We start from the raw sequence: 25,466 nt of genomic DNA on the forward strand, positions 1-25,466 counted from the left end.
TTCCTCCTGTGTGAGCACTTTGAGCCCCGAGTCCGTGGGGAAGGCAGCACGGGGGTCGCTGGGGAGCCCGGAGGTCCCTGCTGCTCTCGGGGGCCCGTGTGTCCCCGCCTGGGTGCGAGGCTGCAGCTGACCCCAGGACAGGCAGTGCCCGTGGGAACTGTGGGGTCCTGCTCCCAGGGCATTTGGAACCAAACCCATCTGCACCTTCTGGAATAAAGAGACGGGGAAATTCAACACGTGAAAAGTGTTTTTTTTAAAACAGCATCACTCCGCAAACTGGAAAAACATTTTTCTGGCCCAGGCAGAGCATTTATGTTTTATGTAAAACCTCTCAATTTTTGCATCAAAGGCAAAATTCACTCCTGAGCATCACTCCCATGATCTTTGGCTTCAGCAGGTCCAGTGGATCCCAGGCTGGACTGGCCTACAGGCAGCTGGGGAGGTAGAAAGTTCATGTATTGACCCAAAACCAGTGTCTGCCTCGTTGATGCTATTGAGGACTTGCACAGCTGAAGAAATCCCTCGTTTCCTTTCAGTCCCATGTTTTCCCAGGCCCTACTGGGAATTAATCTGGGATTCCACTTACCAGAACTGCTGGCAGGAGGGGAGGGAGAGCCTGTGCCAGCTCCCAGCGGCATTTTCCGCTCACTGCTGCCAACCATGAGTGTTTCGTTTCCTCCAGCACTCGAGGTTTCACTTTCGAGTTCTACCTAGCAGCTGCTGGGAGGGGTTTGGCTTTCCTGTAAGCTATCTCAGTTGCTCTTCCCAAGAGGAGCCCGAATTCCCTCCTGCGAGGCGCTCGGCTGCTGATCCTCAGCGCAGCTCAGACAGAGACAGCGTCATCCCTGCTGGCTGCTCTAGGAAACAGCCTCTTCCCTGGGAACGGGGTTTGTGATTCAGGTGAAGGGATGAGAGCGTGGTAGCTCTCAACCTGCTGGGACTTTCGGTTCCCGTTGGGCTCCTCCACGGGTCCCTGCCTTCGCATCCGGCAGCCACAGGGTTTTGTTCAAGCGTTCAGACTAAATGTGCCACAGGAGGAGCCCTGCCTGGGCTGGGGCTTTGTGGCAGCTCATGGTGCTTGAGAAACCCCTTCCTGGCAGGGCAGGGCTGCAGCTGCTGAGGCCAGAGCGGGGCTGAACCTTCAGCCCTTGGGCGGGATGCAGGTCCCTGCTGTGGGACCAGCCAGAGCAGCTGTGGGAGGAGGTGTCAGCTGAGCAGGGCACCCAAGTGAGGGAGTGTGGGGGAGATGCTCCCTGTGCCCCATCCTTCCCACTAAAGGTGCCAGCAGCGCCACATTGTCTCTGGGGTTCCTGCCCTGCAAAGTGTTTTCTCTTTCCATTTCAGAACAGAGGTTTCTCCAAGAAGAGTCACACTTTCCTGCCTAAAATATTTAGAAAAATGTCTACTCAATCAGCGAAAGAGAGGCCTGAGAGCTTGCACTTCCCATTCCTGGACGATGAAGACACCATCTCCACACTCAAAGAATCCAAAACCTTTTTCATCCTCCGGGGCCTGCCCGGCAGCGGGAAGTCCACCCTCGCCCAGGCCATCCATGATCGGTACAAAGATGCCTGCAAGGTCATCTCTGTCGATCACTATAAAATTACACCGTTAATAAGAAGCTCCATTCCCGAAGAGTACTCCAAGGTGGATGAGGATCTAGTTGACTATTGCAAACGGGAGATCAGCGTCATCGTTTTGGATGACACTCACCACGAGCGGGAACGGCTGGACCAGATCTTTGACATTGCTGACAAGTACCGGTACAAAGTCATCTTCGCCGAGCCCAAAACCCCGTGGCGCTTGGATTGTCCCCAGCTAAAGGACAAGAATCAATGGAAACTATCCGTGGAAGAGCTGAAGAAGATGAAACCAAGCTTGGAGAAGGAATTCCTCCCCATGTATTTTGGGTGGTTTTTGAGCAAAAGAAGTTCCGAGATCCTGAGGAAGGCTGGCCAGGAATTCCTGGATGAGCTTGGGAGTCTCAAAGCCTTCAAAAAGGAGAGTAAATACTGTATGTATTATGTTGTCTTACCACGTTTTTACCTGTTGGTGTTAACAAGTCTGATCAGCTTCTAAAGTCAATTTTTAAAGCTGTCAACAAGAAAAGCTTTGTAAAGCTACTAATCTGGTGTTCATAGTTGACAAAGTTGCTTTTGTAAGTAAAAATAAATTAAAGAGTTTTTCCCAAGTTTGTTTAGCTCTGGGCCCACAGGGCACTGGGCTCAGGTGGCAGCAGCAGGACATGGGGTCCTGGGTGTCCCCTGTTTTGGAAAGGCTGAACAATCCCATCCCTTAGGGGACTCTCACGTCATCAGGTTTAAGATGAGCCACGGTGATGCACAAAAGCTTCTGTTCTCTGGCTCCATCTGCGGAGAGCCTGGGAGGAGGGAGGGGTTTGGCTTCCCACCCAGTGCTCCCCCAGCAGCCAGAGAGATGAGAAGGCTGGGGTAGGGAAGGGAGTCGAGGTGGGGACTGGGGCTCCTGATCGGGAGGATCAGGACAGTGACATTGTTTACTTGTATCTGCAGTTCCTTCTGCTACCGAGGATCCCAAAATAAAAATAGATCTCACCAGCTACTTTGTGAAGAGGCCGCCTGGGGTCCTGCACTGCACCACGAAGTACACCGAGTTTGGAAAAGCAGCCGGAGCTGAGGAATATGCACAGCAGGAAGTGAGTGTTGGGGTCCCACCTCCTCCCCACACCACCTGTGTCCCCTCCCTCCCCAGAGGGGTGTCCATGAGCCTGGGGAAGGGTTGGGGATGGGCTTTGCTCTGAGTCAAGAGGCCAAATATAGGGACAGGAACTACGACCACGTGGTCTGTGCAAGAGAAAACACAGAGTTGTGGAGACGGTGATTGTTTCCTATTTCCAAACAAAATACTCCCAGTTTCCCCGATCACACATGACTTCCAGCATCATCTCTGACAGCTTGAGTTGAATGATGATAAATTGAAGTATTTACATTCCCAGATCGATTATTTCAGAGCACATAAGCCCAGGTTAAATATTGGAAGGACAGAGATGTTACCAGCTCCAAATCCACAGAGCTGGGACATCAGGCACCGACCTTCTCCTTGGTCTGGGTATTTTGACCATGTCACAGCGAGAGCTGCCATGAGCAGCCACATCCCCAAGCCTGGGGGCAGTGACTGCAGGGCAGCGCCGTGAATCCCCACCCACAGGCACTAATGCTGATCCGTGTGCGTGTCCCTCTCCTCCAGGCCGTGAAGGCTTCCTATGGCAAAGGCTTCACCCTCTCCATCTCGGCGCTGTTCATCACCACAAAGACTGTCGGGGCTCGCATCAAGCTGAGCGAGCAGCAGCTGCTGCTGTGGCCCGGGGATGCCGACAAGATCCTGTCCACGGACAACCTCCCGCGGGGCAGCCGGGCCCACATCACCCTCGGCTGCGCCAACGGCGTCGAAGCCGTCCAGACCGGGCTCGACCTGCTGGAGTTTGTGAAGCTGGAAAAGGCAGGGAACAAAGGGGAGCAAGTGGGGGAAATCGGAGGAGGGAAACTGCTGTATTTTGATAACGGTATGTGGATGCTTGTGCTGTCTAAAAAGATTGATGTGAAGGCGATATTCTCGGGATACTATGGGAAGGGAAAACTCGTGCCAACGCAGAGCACCAACAAACGGGGCTCTGCCTTTAGCTCCTGCACCATCATCTAGGAGCACGGGCAGGGCAGCTCCTCGGCTTGTTTTTAAAAGGCAAGTAACTCCTGTAACCTTAAAAGTGTAAAGAGAAATAATTCTACCTTTACTAAAGTCAACCCTTCTGCCCACCCCAGTGTGAAGCCTCTGGGGAGTTATTGGCCTCAGAAAAGGAAGAAAACAAGCAACTCCTGACTGAAACGGTCACAGATTTTAATGTGAGTTTTGGAGGGAACCAACTGGGGTGTCCTGCTTGTTTTCTTCCTTGGAGAGAGATCAGCTCTGGGCTTTTATCGCTCCCTTCTGAACCACAATCGTTCGATCTTTACCTGTTGGCACTGACCAAAGCCTGTCAGTCGCTGGTCTGAAGCCAAGGGAACTGCAGGATGTCCCTCCCCTCCCACACCCAGGGACTGACATCGGCTGTTCTGGCAGCCAATTACAGGGTCAGACCTGGCAAGACCCAGGCATGGGTCACTCCTGTCAGGAGTCCTGTCCTTACCAAGGGTTTGGTCCCTAAGGACAGACCTTGCTGAGGGCAGCGGGTCCTGGCAGCCCTAATCGCAGGCCGGTCCCGCAGCTGCCCAGTGGGCTCATCCCAGCTCCCGTCCCTCACAGCAGAGATGCTCTGGGGACAGCCAGGAGGAGGGCACTGTGCCAGGTGATGTCTTAAAGACACCAGCCATGGACTTAGGGGGAATCAAGTGAAACATCAGGACAGGGAGCCAATTCCTGCAAAGCAGCTCCAGCCACTTCCCTCCACCTGAGCTGGACCAAGCACCATCCCATGTCCTGTAGGGAACAATCCTGCCTTGGCAGGGAGTGGAAGAGATGAACTAACATCTTTTCCATCTTATTTGATAGAAACTAAAATCATGTCTGAAGTACAGAACTGGACTTCATGCAAGATTTTACTCCCTTCCTCTAATGCACTTGAATGTTAAGAGTTAGGCTGGAGTAATCCCGTAGTGTAGGAAGCGGAGGCACTGTAACCACGTAACTCACGTCTGCTCGAACCTAAACCCCGGCTGGAAGTTACTGACCCAGAACTTCTGTCATTAAATCTGTTTTATTGAAACTTGGGTTTGTGCTCTGCCAGGCCCTGTCCCAGCAGGGCAGTGGCTCCTGGGCATTGTTTAACACAAAGCTCCACTAACAGCCCCAGGTCAGGTCCCAGCTCGACCTCCTGCTCTGGCTCAGGGTCTGGGGAGCAGCAGAGTCACATTAACCCACACTAACACTGTAAATACTGACTGTGTTTGAGGCGTGGCCTGGGCTGGGGCTGTTGCTGGGCACAGCTCACCCCGAGTCCAATGCTGCCGGCGCAAGGAGCGTTTCTCCTCTGAATGTTGAGGCCAAAAGCAGGGAGAGCTTTGGTGCTTGTCTGGTACCAAACACTCTGCCATGAAAGCAAAATACTTCCTGCTGTTCCAAAGCAAAGGATTAAATTCTCATTGTAACATGAAAGAGTGAGCTATAAACCCACCCAGAGCACCTGTGACCCTCCGTGGAGAAACCCTTCCAAGCTTTCACAGTGGCAGCAGCTGAGTGCCCAAGGCTCAGCCAAGGCCTCTCCTGACAGAACCTCAAGGGTTTGTTCCACCAAAGCTCTATAAGGTATTTGCCAGCACTGGCTCAGGGGCCAGCTGAGCCCACACCCCCAGCACCCAGGTCACTCCAGCACTGGAATACTCAGCTGGAATATCTCCTTCATCTGCCTGTTCAAGAACAACAGTGACACTGTCGTCGTTTGAGTTTTTATTAGTTTGTACATCATATACAGTTTATAATAAAGTAAAACCGATTGCATATGGGTCTGCTCAGGCTGATTTCCCATACAAACACGGCATCAGGAGTTCTGCTAAGGAAGTAAACAACAAATATTCACATTTTTACCATTCACATCCTAGAAAGGTCCAAGAGGGACAGTCGGTACCGATGCGGAGCCCGGCTGGGAGAGGATGAGGAGTTTGGCAAAGCAATGGGACAGTGATTGCTCCATGCAATTCCCCTTTCCTCCCAGGGAAAGGTTGAGCTATGTACACTGAGGTAAACATTCCGAATTCCAATTCAGATAAATACGGCAGCACAGGGACAAGCTCCTCTCCAAGTGGCTTCGCATCGGTGCCTGGATTTGTCCTGACTATTCCGTAACGCTGTGACACACGGGCACTGCGGGGCTCAAGGTGCTCTCACGTGGCCCCTTGGATGCCACCTCACACCACGCTGTTCACACGAGCCATTAAGGGACAGTGGGGATGGGGATGGGACAGTTGGACAGGCTGGGATGGCAGCTGGGCTGCTTGTCCTGCTGCAGGCTCCCCACGGATCCTGCCCCCCTGGGCCACCCCTGGTGCTCCAGCTCAGGTGCAGTGTCCCAGCTCCCAGCCATAGACCAGAGCTGTCCCTCCAAGCTCAGATCTGGGTAAGGGAAAATGCCCAGCACTGCTCCAAGAAGGGATAACCCCATCCATGACGGTGGGAGTGGAGAGAGCCAGGCCTGGCCAGGAAGGCCAAAGCATTGCACATCGGCTCCCACAGTCATGCAGGGACCCACAATGGCCCCTGAGCCAAGGGCAGGGACAGCCACCAGCTATTGCCACCTGCCCCTGTCACAGCCCTGCCACAGCTGCCTGGGGACCAGCACTGCTCCAGGGACATGGGTAGGTGCAGCACACAGTTGTCCTGTTCCCTGGAGAAGGGGAGGGGAGAGGACAAGGCACAAATTTAAATAGGATGAAAACCATCCATTGTAAATAAGAGAATATCTGGAATTATTACTGAAAGTGAGGAAGTCATTTGGAAATGGCAAAGCAGCACATGGCCCAACCCTGTGGCTGTTTGATGGCTGCAGATCCAGGGCCAGCGTGGCTGGACAGGGATTGGCACCAGCCTCTGTGTCAGTCACACCATGACAGCCCAGCAGCATGCACTCTGTATGTCAGCAGACAGAGAGAGCAGAGGGACCCACTATTCCATGGATAATACTCTTGTCCCTGAACAATTTGTCTTTTTCCTGTTTTCCAACTTGGATTTCTGCATTTACAACAGCCAGCAGTCATCAGCACTGGGGATCCTGCTCACTGAACGCTCACAGGATCAAAAACAAACCAGGTAGGTTCCTGTGCAGCCAGAGCAACAAGGAGCCTTAAGAGGGTGGCCAGAACCTCCTGAATGGACTTCACAGCTTTCCAACCCAAGGGAAAGCCTAACAGCCACGCAATTCCTGATCTCCCTGCCAATACTGCAGTCCCACAGCAGAGCCCCCACATGCCAGCTCTGCCCACAGCCACACTTTTCACATATCTTCTGTAGTTCACAACTTTCCCAGAGACGCCAACAGCCACTTGCCAGTTCTTGAGCTGTTCAGAGCAACTACTCCCAGCTCGGCTGGTGGAAAACGCCCCCTGACACACTAGCCCGGTCTGGCTCTCAGCCACAGCAGCTCTGCTCCTTCTTGTTCACAGCAGCTCTCACAGCACCAACCATTCCTCCTCAGAGACCCTGGGCAGGAGCCGCCAGGCTGAGAGTCACACCAAAGTGTGTCCATCCACACCGAAGTGTGTCCATCCCACCATGCCTGGGCCTTTGGCATCACCACTGCCTGCACCTCCGTGTGCTCTTTGTCCTTCTGAAAACAGCGCAGGCACAGCATCGCTTGGAGATGCTCATTCGTGGTGCCTGCAGCAAATCCCTGTGGCCGGTGGCTCCCGTGGGGCTGCGAGTGGTTGGAGCATTGGCACTCAGCTTCCCTGTAGCTACACACAACCACAATCCACAGATAATGTCCTGGAACCACTGTGTGTGGAGACAACACCCCAAGCAACGCACAGCTGAGCCCATTTTTTTGGAAAGAAGCAGAGTTTTGTCTCCCCAAGCCATGCTGGGACATGGTGGAGGTCACTGTGCCACTGGACACTGCTGCTGCCCTGAGGTGCCAGGTGCCACCAAGCCCTGCTCAGGCCTGCTCTGTGCCAGGGGGAACAGGGACTGCACAGGGCCTGGGGCACCCTGGGCTAGTGGAAGGTGTCCCTGCCCATGGCAGCGGGTTGGACTCGATGGCCTTCAAAGGCCTTCCAGCCCAAACCATTCCATGGGTCTACACATTTGCCTTCGCTTTGATTCACATAACTACGCTCTGTAGAAAATCTTGGCACTCACCATATGAATATTTAACTACATTAAATCATGCATTCATGTACAGGTTATAAATAGCTGCTGTATACATTTTCTCTCCCAGAAGCAGAGCCATTCCACTCCTGTGCTCCAAGGAATGGGCTCACTCAGCTTGGAGAGAAGGAAGGGAGGAAGGAAGCCGGTCACACTTCCCTAGGGCAAGGGGAAATGAGAATAAACCCACTGACAGACACAGGACATGGCTCTGCTCAGCAATGGGAGACTGAGAACAGCCCAGACTGTACGGTGACATCAAGACACACACAGGAAGAGACACCATGGATCCAAAATGCCACTAAACAGGCCTTGTAAACTCTGATTTACAGTGCCAGGAAAGCTGAGGAAGCATCAATGTGCATAGACCAGTATTTCAGTTCCCCAGGTACTCACCATTTCAGAGCCTGAAAAGTGCCAGGACCCAGCTGCTTTCGGTGCACCTGGGTGGCTCCATCCCTCACACCGGTGTGAAGGACGTTGGAATAAACGTGGGAGAGTTGGGTTTTTCAAAGTATTACTCAGCACTGGTTCACTTAGAAAGCTGAGTTTCAAACAAGTTGTAAAATACTCTATTCTGCAGTGCTAAAATTTAAGCCCTTAAATTTTCCCTCTATGAAAGCAGATTGTCAAGAATCCTCACCAAACACCATGGCAGGACCGTGACGGCAACGTCACCGCTGGAACCGCCGGGACCTCGGGGCCCCACACCGGTCCCTGTCCTGCTGCAGGACACACACAGCCCTCGGAGGGAGGAAGACAAAGACGTGGCATTCCCAGTGATCACCTCGTGCAATGAACTCCCTGCAGTGTTTGTTCTGCCGTGGGAGGGTCAATCAGGCGTTACAGAGTCACTGTGAGGGTCTCTCTCGGCACAGCCCAGCCTGTGTGCACAAACACCCATTGTCCGAGCAAACTCCGGCCTCCAACAGCCCCACGCTGCCGGGGTCAGCCCAGGATCCTGGCCACAGTCCCTCACTGAGCACCAACCCAGGACTTCCTGCCATAGCCCCACTGCCTCTTGCTCCCCTCACACCCCAGGCAGAGCACAACCTCCCGCGACTGGGCCTGGCAGCACTGTGCTCCAGAACCCACCATAGACGGGACTGAACTCACACAGAGCACCTGGACAAAAAGGTGCTGTCCATGCTCTAGAGAAAAGGGTGGAATTCTGGAAGCAGAGCCCTCTCCCAGCTAAGACCCTGCTGTAACACCACCTTTTATGTGAACACCAAACTGCTAACGGGCAGTGCCCCACACCAAACCCATCGGGACACGGCTCCAGGCCAGAAGCTCATCCATCCCTCCAGCTCCCCCCCCGACACTGCACAAGAGAAAAGAGTACAGACTGCCAGGTCAGAGCTGGACTTTGAATTTTCTTGCTGCTTTGGAGGAGTAAATCACTGCCAGGGGAAAACCATTGAACCAGGTTAACTGAACACACAGCTGCTGCACACCGGGAGCTCGGCGCTGCACATCCCGAACCACCCACGATCCCTGCCTGGAATTCACTTGGCACTGAAAGACTCACCCACGTCATGGATCAGTAACAGGAAATCACACATCAAGCTCAACAAAAATCAAGTTTAGCACAAATATAAAATATTCAAGTGGGTTAATTAAAAAAAGTACAGTGAAGGAATTCAGCCCAGAGCAAATTCAATATTCCCTTAAACAGGACAATCTTGGGAACACAAAGCCCTTAATTCCAGCTGCATCACAGGGAATTCTCACATAAGCTGCTCTTTAAACTCTAAGCAGCGTTTCTCTGATACAGAATTGTAAGCTCACATGTTATCACGGAAGTTTAATGCCCAAGTGGGCCTTGCTGGGAGAACCATGGGGAAAAAAAAAAAGAAATAAAAAGAGCCAAGAAGCCAGGCTGGCAGGTGAAATGGGATTGTACGAAACTGGATTGAGCCTTGGCAGTATTTCCAAAAGATTAAGATAACTTACAAGTTACTCCAAACCCTGGACATGCTGCTTTGGAAGCAACCAGAACAAACCAGGAATTCCTTCACCCTCTCACACGTGGAGATTCTGGGAAGATTCCAGGAAATCCTCTGTGCTGAGGGGCAGAAGCAGCTGAAAGCACGGGCCAGCATGGAGGGACCAAAAGATTCAAAGCTTTATTTATTTTTTTTTTTTTAATAAAGTTAACAGTAAAACAAAATTCACAAGCCTTCCCCTCCCGAGCTGGTTTCCTCTTCACACACACAACACACAAACAGAGGCTCCAACCCAGAAATGAAACTGCTCTAAGGACAACGAGACGTGATGGAGGAGGAGTCTGGGGCTGTCCGTATTCGAGGTTAAAAGAAGCAGATCAGGTATGTGTGGTTTGATTTGTGTTTGTTTGCTTCTTAGCCAAACTGGAAAAAGAAATTTCCAGGCCCAGAAGCTGAAAAAGAAAATGGAATATAATCAGGACCTTCCAAATTGTTTTAGTGCAACCCTAAGCAGCACACGGATGGCCAAGCCCACACACACCTCCAGAACAGGGAGCCCCTGGGTTTGTGGCTTTTGAACCCAGAAGAACCAGAATCAGCCACCAGCTGATGCTGTGCAGGCAGAACTTTGAAAAAGGTCTTAGATTTATGGGACAGCCAAATGCTCTCCTCAAGCAGCACAGCCACTGAGAGCCCCAGCTGCCCTGCCAGGGGATCTGTGTACTTACGATTCCAAGGCTGGGAGGAGAACACCTCACCTACCTTCGAAGCTGAAGCCCCCTGGCCCGCTGAAGAAGGCCTTGAAGATGTTATTTGGATCAAATTCTACAGGGAAGAGAAGGAATTCATGAGCTGCAGCGGAACAGCCATTACACTCCCACAGTTCAGGAGCTGTCAGCTCACTGAGGGTCCCGAGAGTGTCTCAGAGTGGCCGAGTGGCGGGACACAGGGCTGGCTCCAAGCACATGGGGCCATGTAGTGACCACAAACAGGTAAAGCAGCTGTCACAGAGAGAACCTGCCACGGGGCAGCCCAAGGATCTGGATAAGCAGCCTTTAGGGACTCACAATTACACTCTTTAACACATCCTGTGACAGATTTCTGCCTAATGGCAGCTACTGCCCACCAGCTCAGCCAAGGACAACACCTGCCAGTATTCCAGCCTGTTCCCAACTAGAAACAGTGCAGCCCTGCCATCCCAACACTTTCAGGGACCAAACCAAGTCAATTCATGGAATCATTCCCAATGGGAAGCTTGCTTTAGGGGATAAGGTAGACCCTAAAGGGTCTGATGTTGTTAAAGGCTGCCATGGCAGAGTACTGTAAAGAACACTGACCTCCCATGTTCAATCCATCCTCTTCCAAATCCTGCCCACTGTCATAGCGGGCCTTCTTCTTGGGATCTGACAGGATGGTAAAGGCTTCACCAACCTCCTTAAATTTCTTCTCTTCTTCCTTCTGTACTTCTGCACTCGCTCCACTGTGTCGGTCTGGGGATACACAAACAAGCAGGAAAAAGCTTTTAATTTCTAGTGCAAACAGATAATGTTAAACATTCCCAAGCTCCTGTCCCAGAACATGCTCTAGATCTGTGGGGTCAGAGCTGCTATTTGTCCAGAAATTCCCTCTTCCGTACACATTTCTGCCTCAGTGATGGCTACACAGGGCACCTAAGGACTGCTGTGGGTACCTGGATGGTGCATTAGTGCTCGTTTCCTGTAAGCCTTCTTGATCTCATCTTCAGAGGCGTTTTTGTCCACCCCCAGGATTTTGTAGTAGTCTTTCCGTTTGCTCTTTTTCAGTTCCACCTGTGCATTCTTTAGGAGCTGCTTGTGTTCTGGAACGGAGCACAACACCAGAGGGGAGGGGTTACTCCATCCCTTACACTTCAGGCCACTCAAACAACAAGGGGACAGTCAAAACAAGAACCAAAACCAGGCATTCTGAACCCAATGCACTGCCTCAGACACAAGCTGAATTATCATCTCAGCAATCAGTGATGGGAGAGAAAACAGACCAAAGACAGGGATTTCCAGCGCTTCTGAGGGCTTCTCCATATTGCCCTGCTGGGGTATTAGGCTGCAAATCAAAGCATATTGCGGGGAAAAAAGGAACAACAAAAAAATTGCCAGTTCAGGGAAATTTGTGCACACACAGAGTGCCCTTGTGCTCACCTTTCGTTTTCTCTGTCTGATAAACCTTCTCATAGTCTCTTACAGCATCTTCATACTGTTCTGTGTCCATGTAACTGTGGAAAGAAACACTGGTGACCAAGGTGTCCTTCACAGGAACATCAAAAGGGCTTCAGTACAGGCTGTCTGGGTGGATGTGGATTAAGAGAAGTGCTCTGGACTGCAGCAGACCAGACCTCAGAGGAGCCCACAGAGCGCTACTGCTGGGAGCCCTGACAGTTGTGGGAAACCCTGGCACAGGAACCTGCACTCTGGGCTCCAAGGGGACACTGCAACCTTCTTTGGCAGCACAAGTTCTGCTTTAATGACCTGATAATTCCAATATGCAGCTGCAGGAACTGATCCCAGCCAGCTCGAGCTCCAGGAAGCTGGTGCAGGGTCAGAGCTGGCACAGAGCTTCACACTGGCAGTGCTGGTCAGGAGTGACAAGCCTGGCACCTCCGAGGGACACGTGCCTGTCTGTCGCCCCCTCAGCCTTACTCACACATTAACTACTCACTGTAATTTAGCAATTACAGAGATGGAAGGTTGGAAAAGTTAGATCTTGGAGGTCTTTTTCAATCTCTTTTCCAACCACTGTAAATTTGCAATTGCAGACATGGAGAGAGAGGCTCTCTGGGACAGAACATCTTATGTTCATCTATAAACACAGTAAGTCAAGTTTTAGAACAAATTCTCCCTAAATCCTGTTCAGACGGACATCAGGAAGAATTTCTTCACTGAAAGGGTGGTCAGGCATTGAAACTGGGTGCCCAGGGAGGTGGTGGAGTCACCATTCTGGAAGATGTTCAAGGAACAACAGGACATGGCCCACAGTGCTCTGGTCCAGTTGACAAGATGGTGATCGGTCAAAGGCTGGATCCAATGATTTTGGAGGTCTTTTTCAACCCAAATGATTCTATAAATACACCATCAAGAGGCAGTGTCCAATCCAGGCAAGCAGGAGAGACCATAGAGAGCTACCCCCATCTCCTCAGCAGCATAAGGAAGAGGAATAAATTCAGGGCTGCTCTTCCATTCAGTTAAGCTCCCGATTTGTGATGCTGTCCCTCAGAGCTGCCAGAAGGATGCTCCTGCCCACACACATGCTCAGGTGCCTGATGTCAAGGTGTACTCACCACTGTGCCCTCCTCAGGTAGGCTTTGACGTATGTGTCGTCCAGCTTCACCGCGTTCGTGCAGTCGTCGATTGCTTCTTCAAGTTTCCTAAGCTACAATGTGAGAAAAAAGTGAGTAAATCCCACACAGAGAACAAATTCTGCACCATGATTTTAGGCAGATGAAAGGTGTGAGGAATCTGGGAAAAGCTCACTGTTTTCTGTGTCTCTGTCGGGGAATTTTTTTCCAATTTCCCCCAAACACTGAGCTTTTGTTCCCTGGGAAAAAATAATCAGAAGCTTGGCCAGAGACATGACAGAGCTATGTGGTGCTTCTGTGTAAGAAATGCACTCAAAACCAAGCGTCTTCTTGAAAACAATCCCAATTCTGTGTCCAAACTAATTCCTGGGCAGGAAGATAAACCTAAAAATATTTTAAATAAATCTTTTTCAGGAAAAGCGTTGTTTGTTTTCAGACACAAACAGCCATGTCAGACACCCATTATGTGGCCCCCAGCTCATCCCACTTCCCAGGTTTTGGGAACAGCCTGTGTCTCTCGACCAAGTGGGGGTGTCTGGGGCAGCAGCATCAAGACTGGGACAGCAGAGGAAGAAAAATGCCCAGAGGACACAGGGTGGGAATTGGGAGCACTGTCACATGACTGGCTGTTTCTCTTGACAGTGCAGGACTAAAATTGAACAGCAAAGCTGAAGAAATGTCATGGGGCTTTAAATTAGGTAATTTTTTTTTTTACATAAAAATCCAAAGCAAGACATGATTTACAAGAAGGAAAAAAAAATAAATCTGCTCATTCCTGGGAAGGAAACAAACAGAGAGGGATGCCTTTTGCTGACTAAGATAAGGCTAAAGCACGTCCCTCACCTCCCTCCCACTCTGTGCAGCCCAAGTATTTGAGTTTTGTTTCTGCAGGAGTCGATTGCTGGCTGTTGGGAACTGATCCAAGTGTTGTGCAAGCACAAAAACCCTGAAACACTGCCCATGGCCTCAGAGATGCAGCTGCCCAGCAGCCAGGGCAGCCTGTGCTTTCCAGAATAACTGATCTGCAGTTTATCACTGCTGTGGTGAGGGACGTGGTGACAGACACCTGCCGGGTGACCATCCCTTACCTTTGAATTAACCGTCCCCCTGTTGCAGTAGAGTTTGGCATTTGTTTTGATATTATTTGGGTCTATTCCTAGTGCCTCTGTGTACAGTTCATATGCTAGTTTGTAGTTGCCTTTCTTGAACGCTTTATTCCCGTCTTCCTTCTTCGCTTTAAGTGCTTTGGCATTCTGAAAGGAAACACACCTGGGTAAGGACACGAGGTCAGGGGGACCAAGCACCTTGTTCTGCCAGACAAGGACCCTCAGACACAACAGTTCTAATTTGGTTTCAGACATTGCTGCAGGATACAAGTCACAGCCCTGCTCCAGCAGCTGAAAATCTGGAAGCACTAAGGAACAACCAGTGCTGATTCCAGGCGTCCTCCACAGAAAAAAGGGTGCCTAATTTTTAAGATGAGAACATGACAGTGCAGTAAATTTACGGATTAAAATAAAAGGACTGTGAGCTCACTTTTTGAGAGCTTTATACATATGAACAGATTTAAAGTCAGTCGAAGAACCACACCAGGGAAGGAGCAACAGGAAGGACCGGTGTTAAACGGAAGTCAGGGTGTTGACGTGGATATTGGACCTTAAAGTTAGGAGTTCCTTTAGAACCAATCTACCTTGTTTTATTGCTCCTGTATATATATGACCAGGGAACAAAAAAGTGTGAAGGGGAGGCTGCTTCAAAGTATCACAGTGTACTGAGAAACAGTTTCTAGGAGCTTGGTTTTATCTGAGGCAGCAGCTGGTTGTCTTTGGGGAAGGCTGGACACACTGCCTGTTCCTGGAGATCTGGGAATGGCAATGCTGAGGGAGGGAGAAGGGATTGATCCAGCAGAACCAAACGACGTGTTTGGTTTAAAAACACCCCAGATCCTGCTGATTTTGCTGCCCCATCTCCACCACTTACCCGGCAGGCAAGACAGGCCTTCTCGTGGTCAGGGGCCATCCTGAGGGCCTGCACAAAGAACTGCACGGCCTTCTCGATGCAGTCCTCGTAGTACAGGCACAGCCCACGCACGTACAGCGCGTCGGCATTGGTCGAGTCCATCCGCAGGATATCACTGCAACACACAGCAATATAGGAAATCATCCCTATTCCCATCTCCTTCTGACCTCCACAAGCACCTTCCTCCACTGAGCTACCCGGTTATTTTAACAAGTCTGTCCTGCAGATAAGCCAAAAAGACAGAAGCCTGCTCAAGCAGCATGGATGCAGCTTCCCAGGAAGATAAATGGGGATAAATTCACACCCTCCCTCCTCATCACAACATGCATTAAGGAATATTTCTATTTTATATTCCCTCACTTACTCCAGATGTGAGGCACAGGCAGCAGCCAGGACACCCCAGCAGGTGCTCCTCAGCCCCAGCCCTTGGACACTCACCTGGCCACGGACTGTGCCTCAGGGTACCGGCCCAGCAGCGCCAAACACTCAGCCTTGAGGATTTTGAACCGGTGACACGCGGGAGCAAACTCCAAAGCACGATCCATGCAAAACACAACCTGGGGTGGGAGAAACCACGGGCGTGAGCACAGCAGAGAGCCAAGGGCCTGGTTTGAACAGCTGCCCCACGCTTGAGATTTGTGTTTGACCAGGAAGGCGAGCGTGCAGACACCCACCTCCACTGCTGCTGGAGATAGATTTCATTGGAAAATTTTCCTCATGTGCAGGTTGTGCCTTTCAAAGGGCTTTGTGTGCCAAGGTCTGAGGCATCTGCCACGTTACTGTGACAGAGCCCCACACAAGACTCAAGGGACACCTGTAGGAGGTCCGTCCCTTTAACTCTTCTAAACTGTAAGCCCTAAAGAAAGGACCAAGAAGTACAATCCTGCCCCTGTTTCCTGCAGTATAAAGACATGTGGGAGGGACAGAAATTCAATAGACTGAGACAGTTTGGACTGGACAAAACACAAAAAAAGTACAGTGCAAGGGCTGATCTTCCACTGGCCCGACAGCCATGGGCAGGGTGAGCTAATGGGTCTTTTCCATCCCTGCACTCTGGTGGGGACATCTGTGCAAGAACAGGGCATTGTTCCCCAAGGTTCATCTGCTCCTCGGCCTGTGACATCACGGGGCCCTGCTGTGGGAAGCACTGTGCTCCAGAGCCAAGGGCTCCTGGGTGAGGCAGGAGCAGCTCTCCAGAAACAAAGATCACGTTTCATGTTGGCCTCCCCACTGAAGTGGGACTGGGGAAGTGAGGGACAGATGCAGACACCCAGAACATGCAATACAGGCAGGGCAATTCCTACACGAGAAATTCAGATTGACCACACATCCCATTTGCTCCTCAGAAGAAGGTGATACAAAGCTGGGATTTACCCTTCCAAAATCTTGAGCTTAGCCTGAGAGCTCAGCCTTAGACCTGAACAATGAGCTCAATGTACCACACAATCTCCTCTCTGGGGTAAATCTGCTCCTTACATGCATCCACTGCACAGAAACAGTTGCATGAGAAGTGCTTGGTGCCTTTCAGATTTCATGTTGTCATTTCTTGTTCTATCAGGTCAGTACCAGCTGCATCCTGTTACAACCCTTGGGAAGAAAGATTTGGAAGCTGTAAGGAGAATGCCCCATGCAGATCTGCATTCCTCCTTGTATGACCCTCTCTGGCACACAGCCTGCCTTTTTTTTTTTTTTCCTTTCAAAGAGTTGAGAAAGAAGAATCCTGGATATGCATTTCAGGAGGAAAGCGTGATCAAATGCAGCTGCTGACAAAATCTGTCTCAAACAGCTCATTCATGACTCCACTCACCCTGCAAAGCAAACAGTGACAGAGGGCTTGGCCTGAGCCAGTTACCTCACTTGTCATTTGGTCAGTGCTCAGGGAGTACGAGCTCTGCCACTTTCAAAGCTGACACAGCTCACCAGCCAGCCCTGCTCCAACAGATGTGGCACAGCATCTCCCAAACACCCAGCAAGGAAAGCAGTCACACACCTGCCTGGGCCATGTCAAACACACCAGTTCCCATCTAAGACCACACCAAACAAGTTAAACTCACCTTCCTGAAATCCCGTTTCTCAAAATCCACTTCAGCTATTTTTTCATACTCAAGCACAGTCGTGGCATTCTTCAGCTGAAAGACAGAACACACAAGTGCTGCAGGACAGTTTCTGCTCTGAAATGCCACCAAGCAGCATTTGAGCAGCCAATCCCTGAACGTCAGAGCCAAAACTACTGCAGACCATGGACCAATAATGCAGATGACATGAATACTTTTGCCAGCATTAAAATCAGCTGGAAATCAAGTGACCAAACTGGAAGCCCAGGAAATTGTACCCTGTGAAAGAGACACAACAGTGGCAGCTGCCTTACACCACTCTCCATTTATCCTTTGTCCAGCTCAGCCTCCTCAGTATCTACTGGGGACAGTTAAATCTGAAGATCCTCTTACCTCCTGCTGTGCCTGAGTATTCTTATGATCCAGTTCTAAAACTCGTTGAAAGCAGCGGCTGGCAGCCATGGCATTCCCTAGGGAAAGGTGGCACTTCCCTTCCCGGAGATGGCCCTGGGAACACAGATAAAAGGGAGTTGCAAGAGCTGTAACAGGTGCAGACAAGGTACTGAATGAGGAGCCTGATGTTCTCCACGTACCCGTACAAAGCTGTCATCCAACCTGACCGACTGCTGAGCATCCTCCAGTGCTTCTCGGAACCTCCCCAACATCATGAGTGTAGCAGCTCTGTTCCCATAATAACTGGCATTATTGGGACATGTATCTGGAGACAATGCAAGACTCACTATCAGTATGACGTAGCAGCTGCACAACTTGTGGCACTAAAGAACATCGGCCCTGACTGGCATTATCGATCTGGTGACATTTCCCAAGGTAATTAAAGCAGGCAAGAGGTTTTCATTCAGCACGTGCTGTCAGAAACCCCACTGGTGTGTTTGAAATCAGCAACCAGCTCCAGTTTTAGACATGGTATTCAACAAAGATTGGTATTATCAGCTGTTCTCACCTATGGCTTTTGTGTAGTAGTTGTACGCTTCGTTGTAATCTTTCTTGGCATAGTATGCATTTCCCTGCTCCTTGAATGCTTCTGCTTCTCTGAAAGGAAGCAAAACACCACATTTCAGAGGAACTGAGCACCAGACAGATTGTGACCATGACAAGCATTTGATCCCCAGGCATAACTGTTCAATGCTCCAAATATTCTTGTGAGATCTCCTCAGCACACACCACCCAGCACACCTCATTTCCTGCTGGCTCCCAGATACTCCAGCGCTTTACTCGGGATACTCAGGGATATTTCCTGGCCAAATTTTACAGGGATGCAGCCTAAAGCCACCTTTGAGTCCCCTCAGAGAGTCCAGCAGAACTCCCTGGTACAGGGTTCACCCAACAGCCCCCTCCTGCAACGTGCTGCACCTCAGAACAAAAGAGACAGAGCTGGCTCTTTCAGGAGTCCCACATACTTACGAGCTAGAGCCAAGAACAATTTCCACGTTCTAAAGACAGCAAAATCAAAGAGAAATATGGGTACAAGCCTGCAACAGAAGCCTGGCACTGCCTTGGCAACAGGTCTAGAAATAGTCCTCACACTCAAGAGCAAGCATTTGCAGAGACAGTTTGGGACATTTAAAAACACACAGCATATGGTTCAAAGCAGCTTCCCTTAAACTCTTGAAAGCAAAGCTTCCCCTGAAGGAAACCAAGCCCCTTCTCTTCCCTCCTCTCCCTTCAGCCTTTCAGCTGCACAGGCCGAGAGGGAGAGCACACCACGGTGATGGAGCAGCAAATGCGAGCAGTGCTCCACAGGCTGACCTGGGAGAGAACAAAGGGAACTGTGTTGGAACAAGTTCCCATGTTTTCAGCCTTGCTCAGGCTGCCATTGGCCGCTCCTACACAACCACCTCATGCAGGGGTTGTTTTCACTGAGCCATCGCAGATTTCCCAGCTGTCAGAACAATGGACACTGGGAGCTGGGAAGTGTGCTCTTCACTTTCAGTTTTAAGTTCTGCTGTGGGCTACACCCCAGCCAAGTCCAGCCACAGCCCTGCGGGAGTTAAAACACTGGGATGAGATGAGATGGGTAAAAACGGTGGCAGAGCAATGGGGTAGCACACACCCACTGCCCCCCAAGAGCCTTGTCCTGGCTCCCAGGTCAGCTCCTCCTGCCCCTGCTCCAGAAAATGATTAACTCACCCGTCAGAGATGGGAAACTGCCATCCCTCCTCTGCCCCAGCCCTCCCAGCATCACACCTGAGGCAGGTGCTGTAGCCTGGCTTTTCCTCAGGAGCCAGTATCCACCAGAGCCCCAGGAGCTCTGCACCCTCCCAGCTACACTGATGTACAACAAGGATATGCCTGTGGGATGGATCCACATCACAAGAATCAGGATGCAAACTCTGCATGATTAAAATGTTTCCAAACACAACCACCTTTTTTGAGTATTACGGATCAAATATCTAAATACAGTGGAAAAACTACCGAGCAATTCTGCACATTTGGAACCTGGGCAGTAAAGACTTTCATTGTTCTCTTGTTTCTGTAATCACAAATAGAAAAGAAAATCACAGATCCTTTGAAAGTTCCTTCCCTCAGGTCTCTGTTGTACAGTGTAAAGAAATGGGTGAACAGTCTTAATGGCAGAATTCACCTGAGCCACCACCACAACCTGTCCAGCACAGCGGGCTGAGTCACAAGTCTTTTAACCATTTTACCTGTCATGTCATGAGGACTTACCATCTAATAGACACACCTAAAGGCTGTGTGCCAGAGCATCCCATCTGCCACAAACTGCTGGGAAGAGCTGGGAAAATGGGAGGAAAAAACCATAACCCTGGCAAAACCAATTTTCACAAATCAGTGGTACTTTGAGATGCCAGAGAAACACTCCCACACAAGGACTACTGTTTTCTACTCTTTTTTAATGGTCTGTTTTCCTTCTAAGCATTTTAATGCAGATCAATGTCACAGTGCCTCAGGTGACACTGGCAGAAAGGAGAGCGCAGGTATTTCTGCTGCTCACATGGCCTAAGGCTTAATGATGGTAATTGTTAAAGCAAATCACCCCCACAGCATGAAGGTAAAGGACCTGCCAGAGCTGTCAGGCTGGGCTCGAGCTCCAGCGCCAGGACAGAAGCAGCTCTGCCCTGTTGTGCCCTGCTGACATACAGAGCACACAGCCCTTGTTTACCACGGCTCTGGCTCCAACAAGGAGAGCTGCAGCCCCTGATCTCACTGGGGATTGTTTCACCCCAACAGATGCTGCGGCCTGAATGAGCTCATTCTGCCTCCCGCGCTGCTGGGGCCTGCGCTCCCCACTTGCTACTTTTGACACCAAAGAAGAATCGTGCTTTGCTAAAAATACGCCCCCGGCTGAATGGGTGGCTTTGTGACGGGGTCAGTGTCTTCGCAGGGCCGCTCCATGCTGGACACAGAAACAGAGAAGAGCTGCACCAAGGAGCTGGGGAAGAAGCTTGTCTTTCATCACTCACATGCACCACAGGCACAGGAGGGACTGGTGGGAGTGACTCTCCTTGCAAGTGAGGCAATTATTTTTTTCTCTTTTATGGTATTTCTCAGCATCTCTAATACTTGAAGCACTTTGGTCCCTGCCTCCCCAGAGAACCTGCCACCACAGAATCATCTGGGTTGGAAAAACCCTCCAAGATCTTTGAGTCCAACCTGTGACTGATCACCACCTTGTCAACCAGACCAGAGCACTGAGTGCCACGTCCAGTCGTTCCTTGAACACCTCCAGGGATGGGGACTCCACCTGCTCCCTGGGCAATGCCTGACAGCTCTTTGTGTGAAGAAATTCCACCTGACATCCAACCTGAACCTCTTCTGGCACAGCTTGAGACCAACGAAGACAAGCAGCAGCTCTGTGAGCTGACACTCCCTCGCACACTCAAGCTCTGAGGATGGAGCTTGCTGCCTGCCTGGGGAGAGAGGAACCAGCACAAGGCTCCTTCTCCTCCCCGTGCCCTGTGAAAGCTCAGCCCCTGCTCGTTCCCAGCACAGCAGCTCTCGGAGAAGCCATCCCGCGCACAGTGACACAATCCCACGCTTGCCTAACAACTCCTGCCTCCTCCTCAGAGCTGCCAGACGCTGCCCCCGCTCAAGTGCCGATCGTGGCTTCCACCTCCCACTCCAGCTCCCAGTGAGACTCCTGCAGACCTATCTCGCAGACACCTGATTTTCTGTCATTGGAACCTTTGGGGATCTGTAATCCAGCAGCTCTTGGTCCAGGTGTGCTGGCACAGCCCCTGGGCAAGGATGTGCCAGTGACAGAAATCCAACACCTAAGCAGGTGGCAGAGTCACTTCTCTCCCAGCTCTCCTGACCCTCACTCCCACTTCACTGCCTGCCTCCGTTATGAAACTGTGGCAAAACCCTGAAATAGCCAGGATTTAAGGAAAGCTCCAAAATCCCATCCTGACCAAGCAATCTTTCCAGTTATGCTCTGGCAAAAGCAGCACACCTGCCTATTTTGTACAGTTCTTGCAGAGGCTTTTTCTTTAATAGGATATGGTGCCTCTATCAGGCATTTTTGGGGGTGAAATCCCACCCAGATTCTCAGCTGTCAGATGTGACTCAGCCGCTGGGGTAAAATAAGTTGGGTGATCTCAATTCAGTTTACAGCAGGCAGATGTCTGGAGCTTAAAATTAGCCATCATGTTTTCCCCTGGACATACAATACTCTCCCCTCCCTTCTTTCAGGGCTTGAAAGAGAAACAAAACACTGTGTGCCAGACAGATACACAGGGTGCACTTTAGAGACCCGTCCTCAGGTGAGGTTTGACACTGAGTGAGGATTTAGACATATGGGAATATATATTTACAACTTCCTCATGAGGGGCTGTGCCGAGCTCTTCTCTCTGGTGACCAGTGACCTGAGGGAGCAGCTGGAGCTGGGTGAGGGAGGGTTAGATTGGATTTTAGGAAAGGTTCTTCCCACAGAGGGTGTCTGGGCACTGGGACAGGCTCCCCAGGGCAGTGGTCACACACACTCGTGTGTGACACGCTGCCATGCCCCAGCTGGGCAGCGCTGACCGCCGAGGGCAGAGCAGAGCAGTTTCCCGGCACATCAGCTCCCCCCAACGCGCTCCCGGCAGCACAGACACCATGGCAGCGACTCAACAAAACCCCCAGCCCGGGAAATCCCAGTCTGGACATGCAAATATCTACATGGATGGGCGAAGGACTCACCCATGGAAATGTAACAAAGGGCTGCCTCCAGCCTCTCCAAGAGCAGAACTGAACCTGAACCCACAAGGTGCTCAAACCCCCAGAACATTCCCCATACCCAAGGGCAAACTCGTGGAAGACCAAAAGAGCTGTAAGAACCGAAATATGCCACAAGAAATGCAAGAACTGACCCAAACCTTCCCTGCAGCCACGAGCGAGAACAGCAGCCGAGCCCCAACTTTAATTGTGCAGTTATGTAATTCCCGGAGCTCGGAATTAACCTAATTCCCAGCAATGGCCCCATCATGCCTGGCAGGGCCACAGCGTAACTTTTGTGAAAACCCATGGAAGGGTCTAGAATCAGCCTGAGACCGCTTTTTTGAAGGAAGGAATTCCTTTTGAACAAAGGAAGCCAGCCAGCTTAAGAATTCCATGGGAAAAACAACTGCATCTACATTATGATTCACCTCAAAAAAGCACATTTCATGTTAAGGAAATAGGCTGAAACTGTAGCTATGGACCACCTTTTCCAACTGGATAAAGCAACTGCCTAAGTTAGATACTGAAATACTCTGCACACGCATGGGGAAGCAAACAACTACACGAGTACCTTCTGCTGTTTCTGGTATGATCATAAGATCATAAAATAATTCCAGATAAGTAAAATGGGCTGGTTTATCACCTGGGAAACCCAACTGCCCATTTACAGGCAGAACAGGAACAGCAGAGCCTTCTCCAGGTTATCCCAGAATGACCTGGTGCCCCTCAGACGACTCGCCCCCTCCTGCTAGTGCTGCCCCGAAAGCTGGTGAGAAACAACATCTGGAGGAGCCTCACTGAGATGCACCTCATTTCATGCACTGGAAAAGCCTCTTGGTGCTCACCAACACCTGAAAACATCCACGTAACACCTGCAGACCTGATCAGTGAGTGACCCACAGACTGGCCAGGCCTGGAACCTCCTGGGCTCTGTGTGGGCCACTCCGTGCTCGTCACTTTGCTGCGGGAAACGACAATGCCCCACAGAGGCACCAACACATCCCAAGTCTGCAGCAGGGGCTCCGCAATCTCCTAACAGTATTTTCCCAACAGCTGGAGGTATTTCTTCTTAAGAGGCTTCCACATGCTCCAGCACTGAAGAAGGAGGAGAAAGATTCAGCCTGGAGCATGCATGGAAGCCAGAACCCAAAGCTGCCAGGAAGATGACAAGGAAATTCTCCCTGGCAAAACTCCAGGGGCCCAAGCTCATAGAGCAGCTGGGAGCAGGGAAAAACTGTTCCCATGGGTGAGAAACCTTTAAAATTAATGAAGAAAAAAGTGAGTTTTTGGGGGTGGCTCAGTCCTGCTCATCAGCTGCTCTGTACTGGTGCACCAATGGATAAAATTAACACAATTACATCAATGCTTTCCGTCTGGACCCCAACAATCCATGAGACAGCAGCGGACAATAATTATCCTCTGACCACACTCCATTCCTGTGCCCTGAACACCCTGGGAGCCCCTGGCATGTCTGCAGCTGCTTCAGGGCGTTAGTTACAGCCATTCTGAAATGCAGATCTCCCCTTTTGCTCGTTTTCTAACTTTCCAGTTTTACTAAGCCATGAAGAACAGAATCGTGCATTTGGACAAAGGGGAGTCCTTGAGCAAATATTCTGCTGTACTGTAATCTCTAAATGGAAACACAGAACATGGAACCCTCGTTGCTGAGTTATCATAAGGATTCTGAAAAGGTTTTCTCTTATTTTTGCTGATTTTTACGTAAGTGAGCGCAGACACATCCCGAAGGCTGCACCAAATCAGTGTGTCCTGTGCAGAGCTCACCCAGCCCTCACCTGGCCCGGGATGTTCCACAAGCACCTGACTGACAACTTCTGAGGCTCCAACGCCACTCCCCAATACAGCAATTATTGCTCTGATTTCCACAAGAACAACCGAGCTACCACAGCGAAAAAGGAAGGGTTGGGGTGGGAAACAACTTAATGCACAGGACTGCAAAGAAAGCGGGGTGTGCAGGGCCAGCTCCCCAGGGAATCAGCTCCTGCCCATATGGGTTCATTTTATCAAGGAAAAGGTGTGACATCCCCAAAAGAACACAAAAAGGAAAGATTGTGAAGGCACCTAAAGTGGTGCCTGGCACAGCCTCAGGATGGAAGGAAGGAGCTGGAGGTCACTACCTGCAGACACCTGCGCCTTCAGCCAGGGTTTTACCTCTGGGAATTTTTACCATTTCAAACACACCGTTTTGCTTGCCCAGGAGGCAGGAATGATGTGCCCGCACAGGCCTGTCCCAGCCTCACAGGCTGGGCGATCCCAGTGCTCTGTGAGCCCTAAGTGCCTCTTCAGCAGTTCCTCCTTTCCTGCTCAGCAGGACCTCCCCAGGGAGTTGCTCCTCAGGCCTCAATTCCACAGAATCCCTTGGGTCATCCATGGGAGTCTGAAACCACCATTCCTCAGAGGCCACTTTTGGTTTTGTTTCCTCTTCTTCATTCCACTGAATCATCTTCCAGAGCAAATGTCTCCACTCCTACAGGAACAGCTCCTTCCTTCCAGCTCCCTGGGAGACAAACCCAGCACCTGCCACTATGGAGAGCCAGTGGTTTCCTGGACAGGGACCTTCCCACCTCTCTGCCCACAGCGCTCCAGTTCACTCACTCCTGGGAGGAAAACGTGCGGGAAAGGTCGGGATCCCACCTCCCGCTGCTTCAGGTGACACTGGCAGCTTCCCCGGGCACGGTGCACCAGAGCACTGCACGGACAAACCAGGAGCTCCTGGATGATGGAGCATTCCCGGAGCAGGGCTCTGCCCAAGGCGTTTTTCCCGTTATCCGCAGCAAGGAACGACAGAGTGAAACCCACTGTGGGCAGGTTTCAAACGGACCAGGGGAAAGGCGTGATGCAGCAGCAAAGGGTTCAGGAGTTTGAAGCCTCCTCTTCCCACGCGTTTAATCCTTCCCCCCGCAGCGAGGAGGAGGACGCGCTCCCCCGACACCGGTGAAGCTGTGTGGCCTCGGGACACAGGGTGTGAACTGTATTTCTGGGACACGCCGGTAGCGGGTAGATGTTCTAATCCCGGCGCGCACGGAGGCCGCGGGAGCTCACTGGGACACACCGGCCCCGCACCGCAAACCCAGCAGCTCCCGGGCCCTG

General features: G+C 51.1%; 3 protein-coding genes across 3 annotated transcripts in view; 2 read left to right on the forward strand and 1 right to left on the reverse strand.

Annotated features, from left to right (window-relative positions):
• Positions 1-1,344: 1,344 nt before the first annotated feature.
• CNP (2',3'-cyclic nucleotide 3' phosphodiesterase) lies at positions 1,345-5,469 on the forward strand. The gene is made up of 3 exons (XM_008638305.2): positions 1,345-2,014; positions 2,532-2,674; positions 3,226-5,469. The coding sequence occupies exons 1-3, from the start codon at positions 1,399-1,401 to the stop codon at positions 3,676-3,678; spliced, it is 1,212 nt and encodes a 403-aa protein (XP_008636527.1). The 5' UTR covers positions 1,345-1,398; the 3' UTR covers positions 3,679-5,469.
• On the reverse strand, positions 5,406-18,986 carry DNAJC7 (DnaJ heat shock protein family (Hsp40) member C7). The gene is made up of 13 exons (XM_008638415.2): positions 18,142-18,986; positions 17,774-17,898; positions 17,574-17,687; positions 17,181-17,255; positions 15,565-15,683; positions 15,088-15,241; positions 14,196-14,360; positions 13,090-13,181; positions 11,954-12,027; positions 11,470-11,616; positions 11,117-11,269; positions 10,542-10,604; positions 5,406-10,231 (listed from the first exon to the last, which is right to left on the reverse strand). Exons 1-13 carry the CDS (start codon positions 18,377-18,379, stop codon positions 10,194-10,196), a joined length of 1,557 nt encoding a protein of 518 aa, XP_008636637.2. The 5' UTR covers positions 18,380-18,986; the 3' UTR covers positions 5,406-10,193.
• A 6,226-nt stretch (positions 18,987-25,212) lies between these two features.
• Positions 25,213-25,466, forward strand: part of NKIRAS2 (NFKB inhibitor interacting Ras like 2) — a 2,954-nt gene continuing 2,700 nt past the window's right edge. Inside the window, exon 1 of the mRNA XM_008643546.1 lies at positions 25,213-25,310. Within this exon, the coding sequence (XP_008641768.1) occupies positions 25,213-25,310 (98 nt within the window). The remainder of the gene's footprint in view (positions 25,311-25,466) is intronic.

This window comes from Corvus brachyrhynchos, unplaced genomic scaffold (assembly GCF_000691975.1).
Source record: "Corvus brachyrhynchos isolate BGI_N302 unplaced genomic scaffold, ASM69197v1 scaffold30, whole genome shotgun sequence".
Lineage (NCBI taxonomy): Eukaryota > Metazoa > Chordata > Aves > Passeriformes > Corvidae > Corvus > Corvus brachyrhynchos.

Excerpts from the sequence above, each read along its gene's own strand:
- CNP (XM_008638305.2), top strand. The coding sequence starts at position 1,399 with ATGTCTACTCAATCAGCGAAAGAGAGGCCTGAGAGCTTGCACTTCCCA. Across the intron at positions 2,015-2,531 it reads CAAAAAGGAGAGTAAATACT|TTCCTTCTGCTACCGAGGAT; the intron begins GTATGTATTATG and ends TTGTATCTGCAG. Across the intron at positions 2,675-3,225 it reads AGGAATATGCACAGCAGGAA|GCCGTGAAGGCTTCCTATGG; the intron begins GTGAGTGTTGGG and ends CCTCTCCTCCAG.
- DNAJC7 (XM_008638415.2), bottom strand. The coding sequence starts at position 18,379 with ATGAGGTGTGCTGGGTGGTGTGTGCTGAGGAGATCTCACAAGAATATT. Across the intron at positions 17,899-18,141 it reads CTACTACACAAAAGCCATAG|ATACATGTCCCAATAATGCC; the intron begins GTGAGAACAGCT and ends CATTGTCTCCAG. Across the intron at positions 11,270-11,469 it reads AGCACTAATGCACCATCCAG|ACCGACACAGTGGAGCGAGT; the intron begins GTACCCACAGCA and ends GTGTATCCCCAG.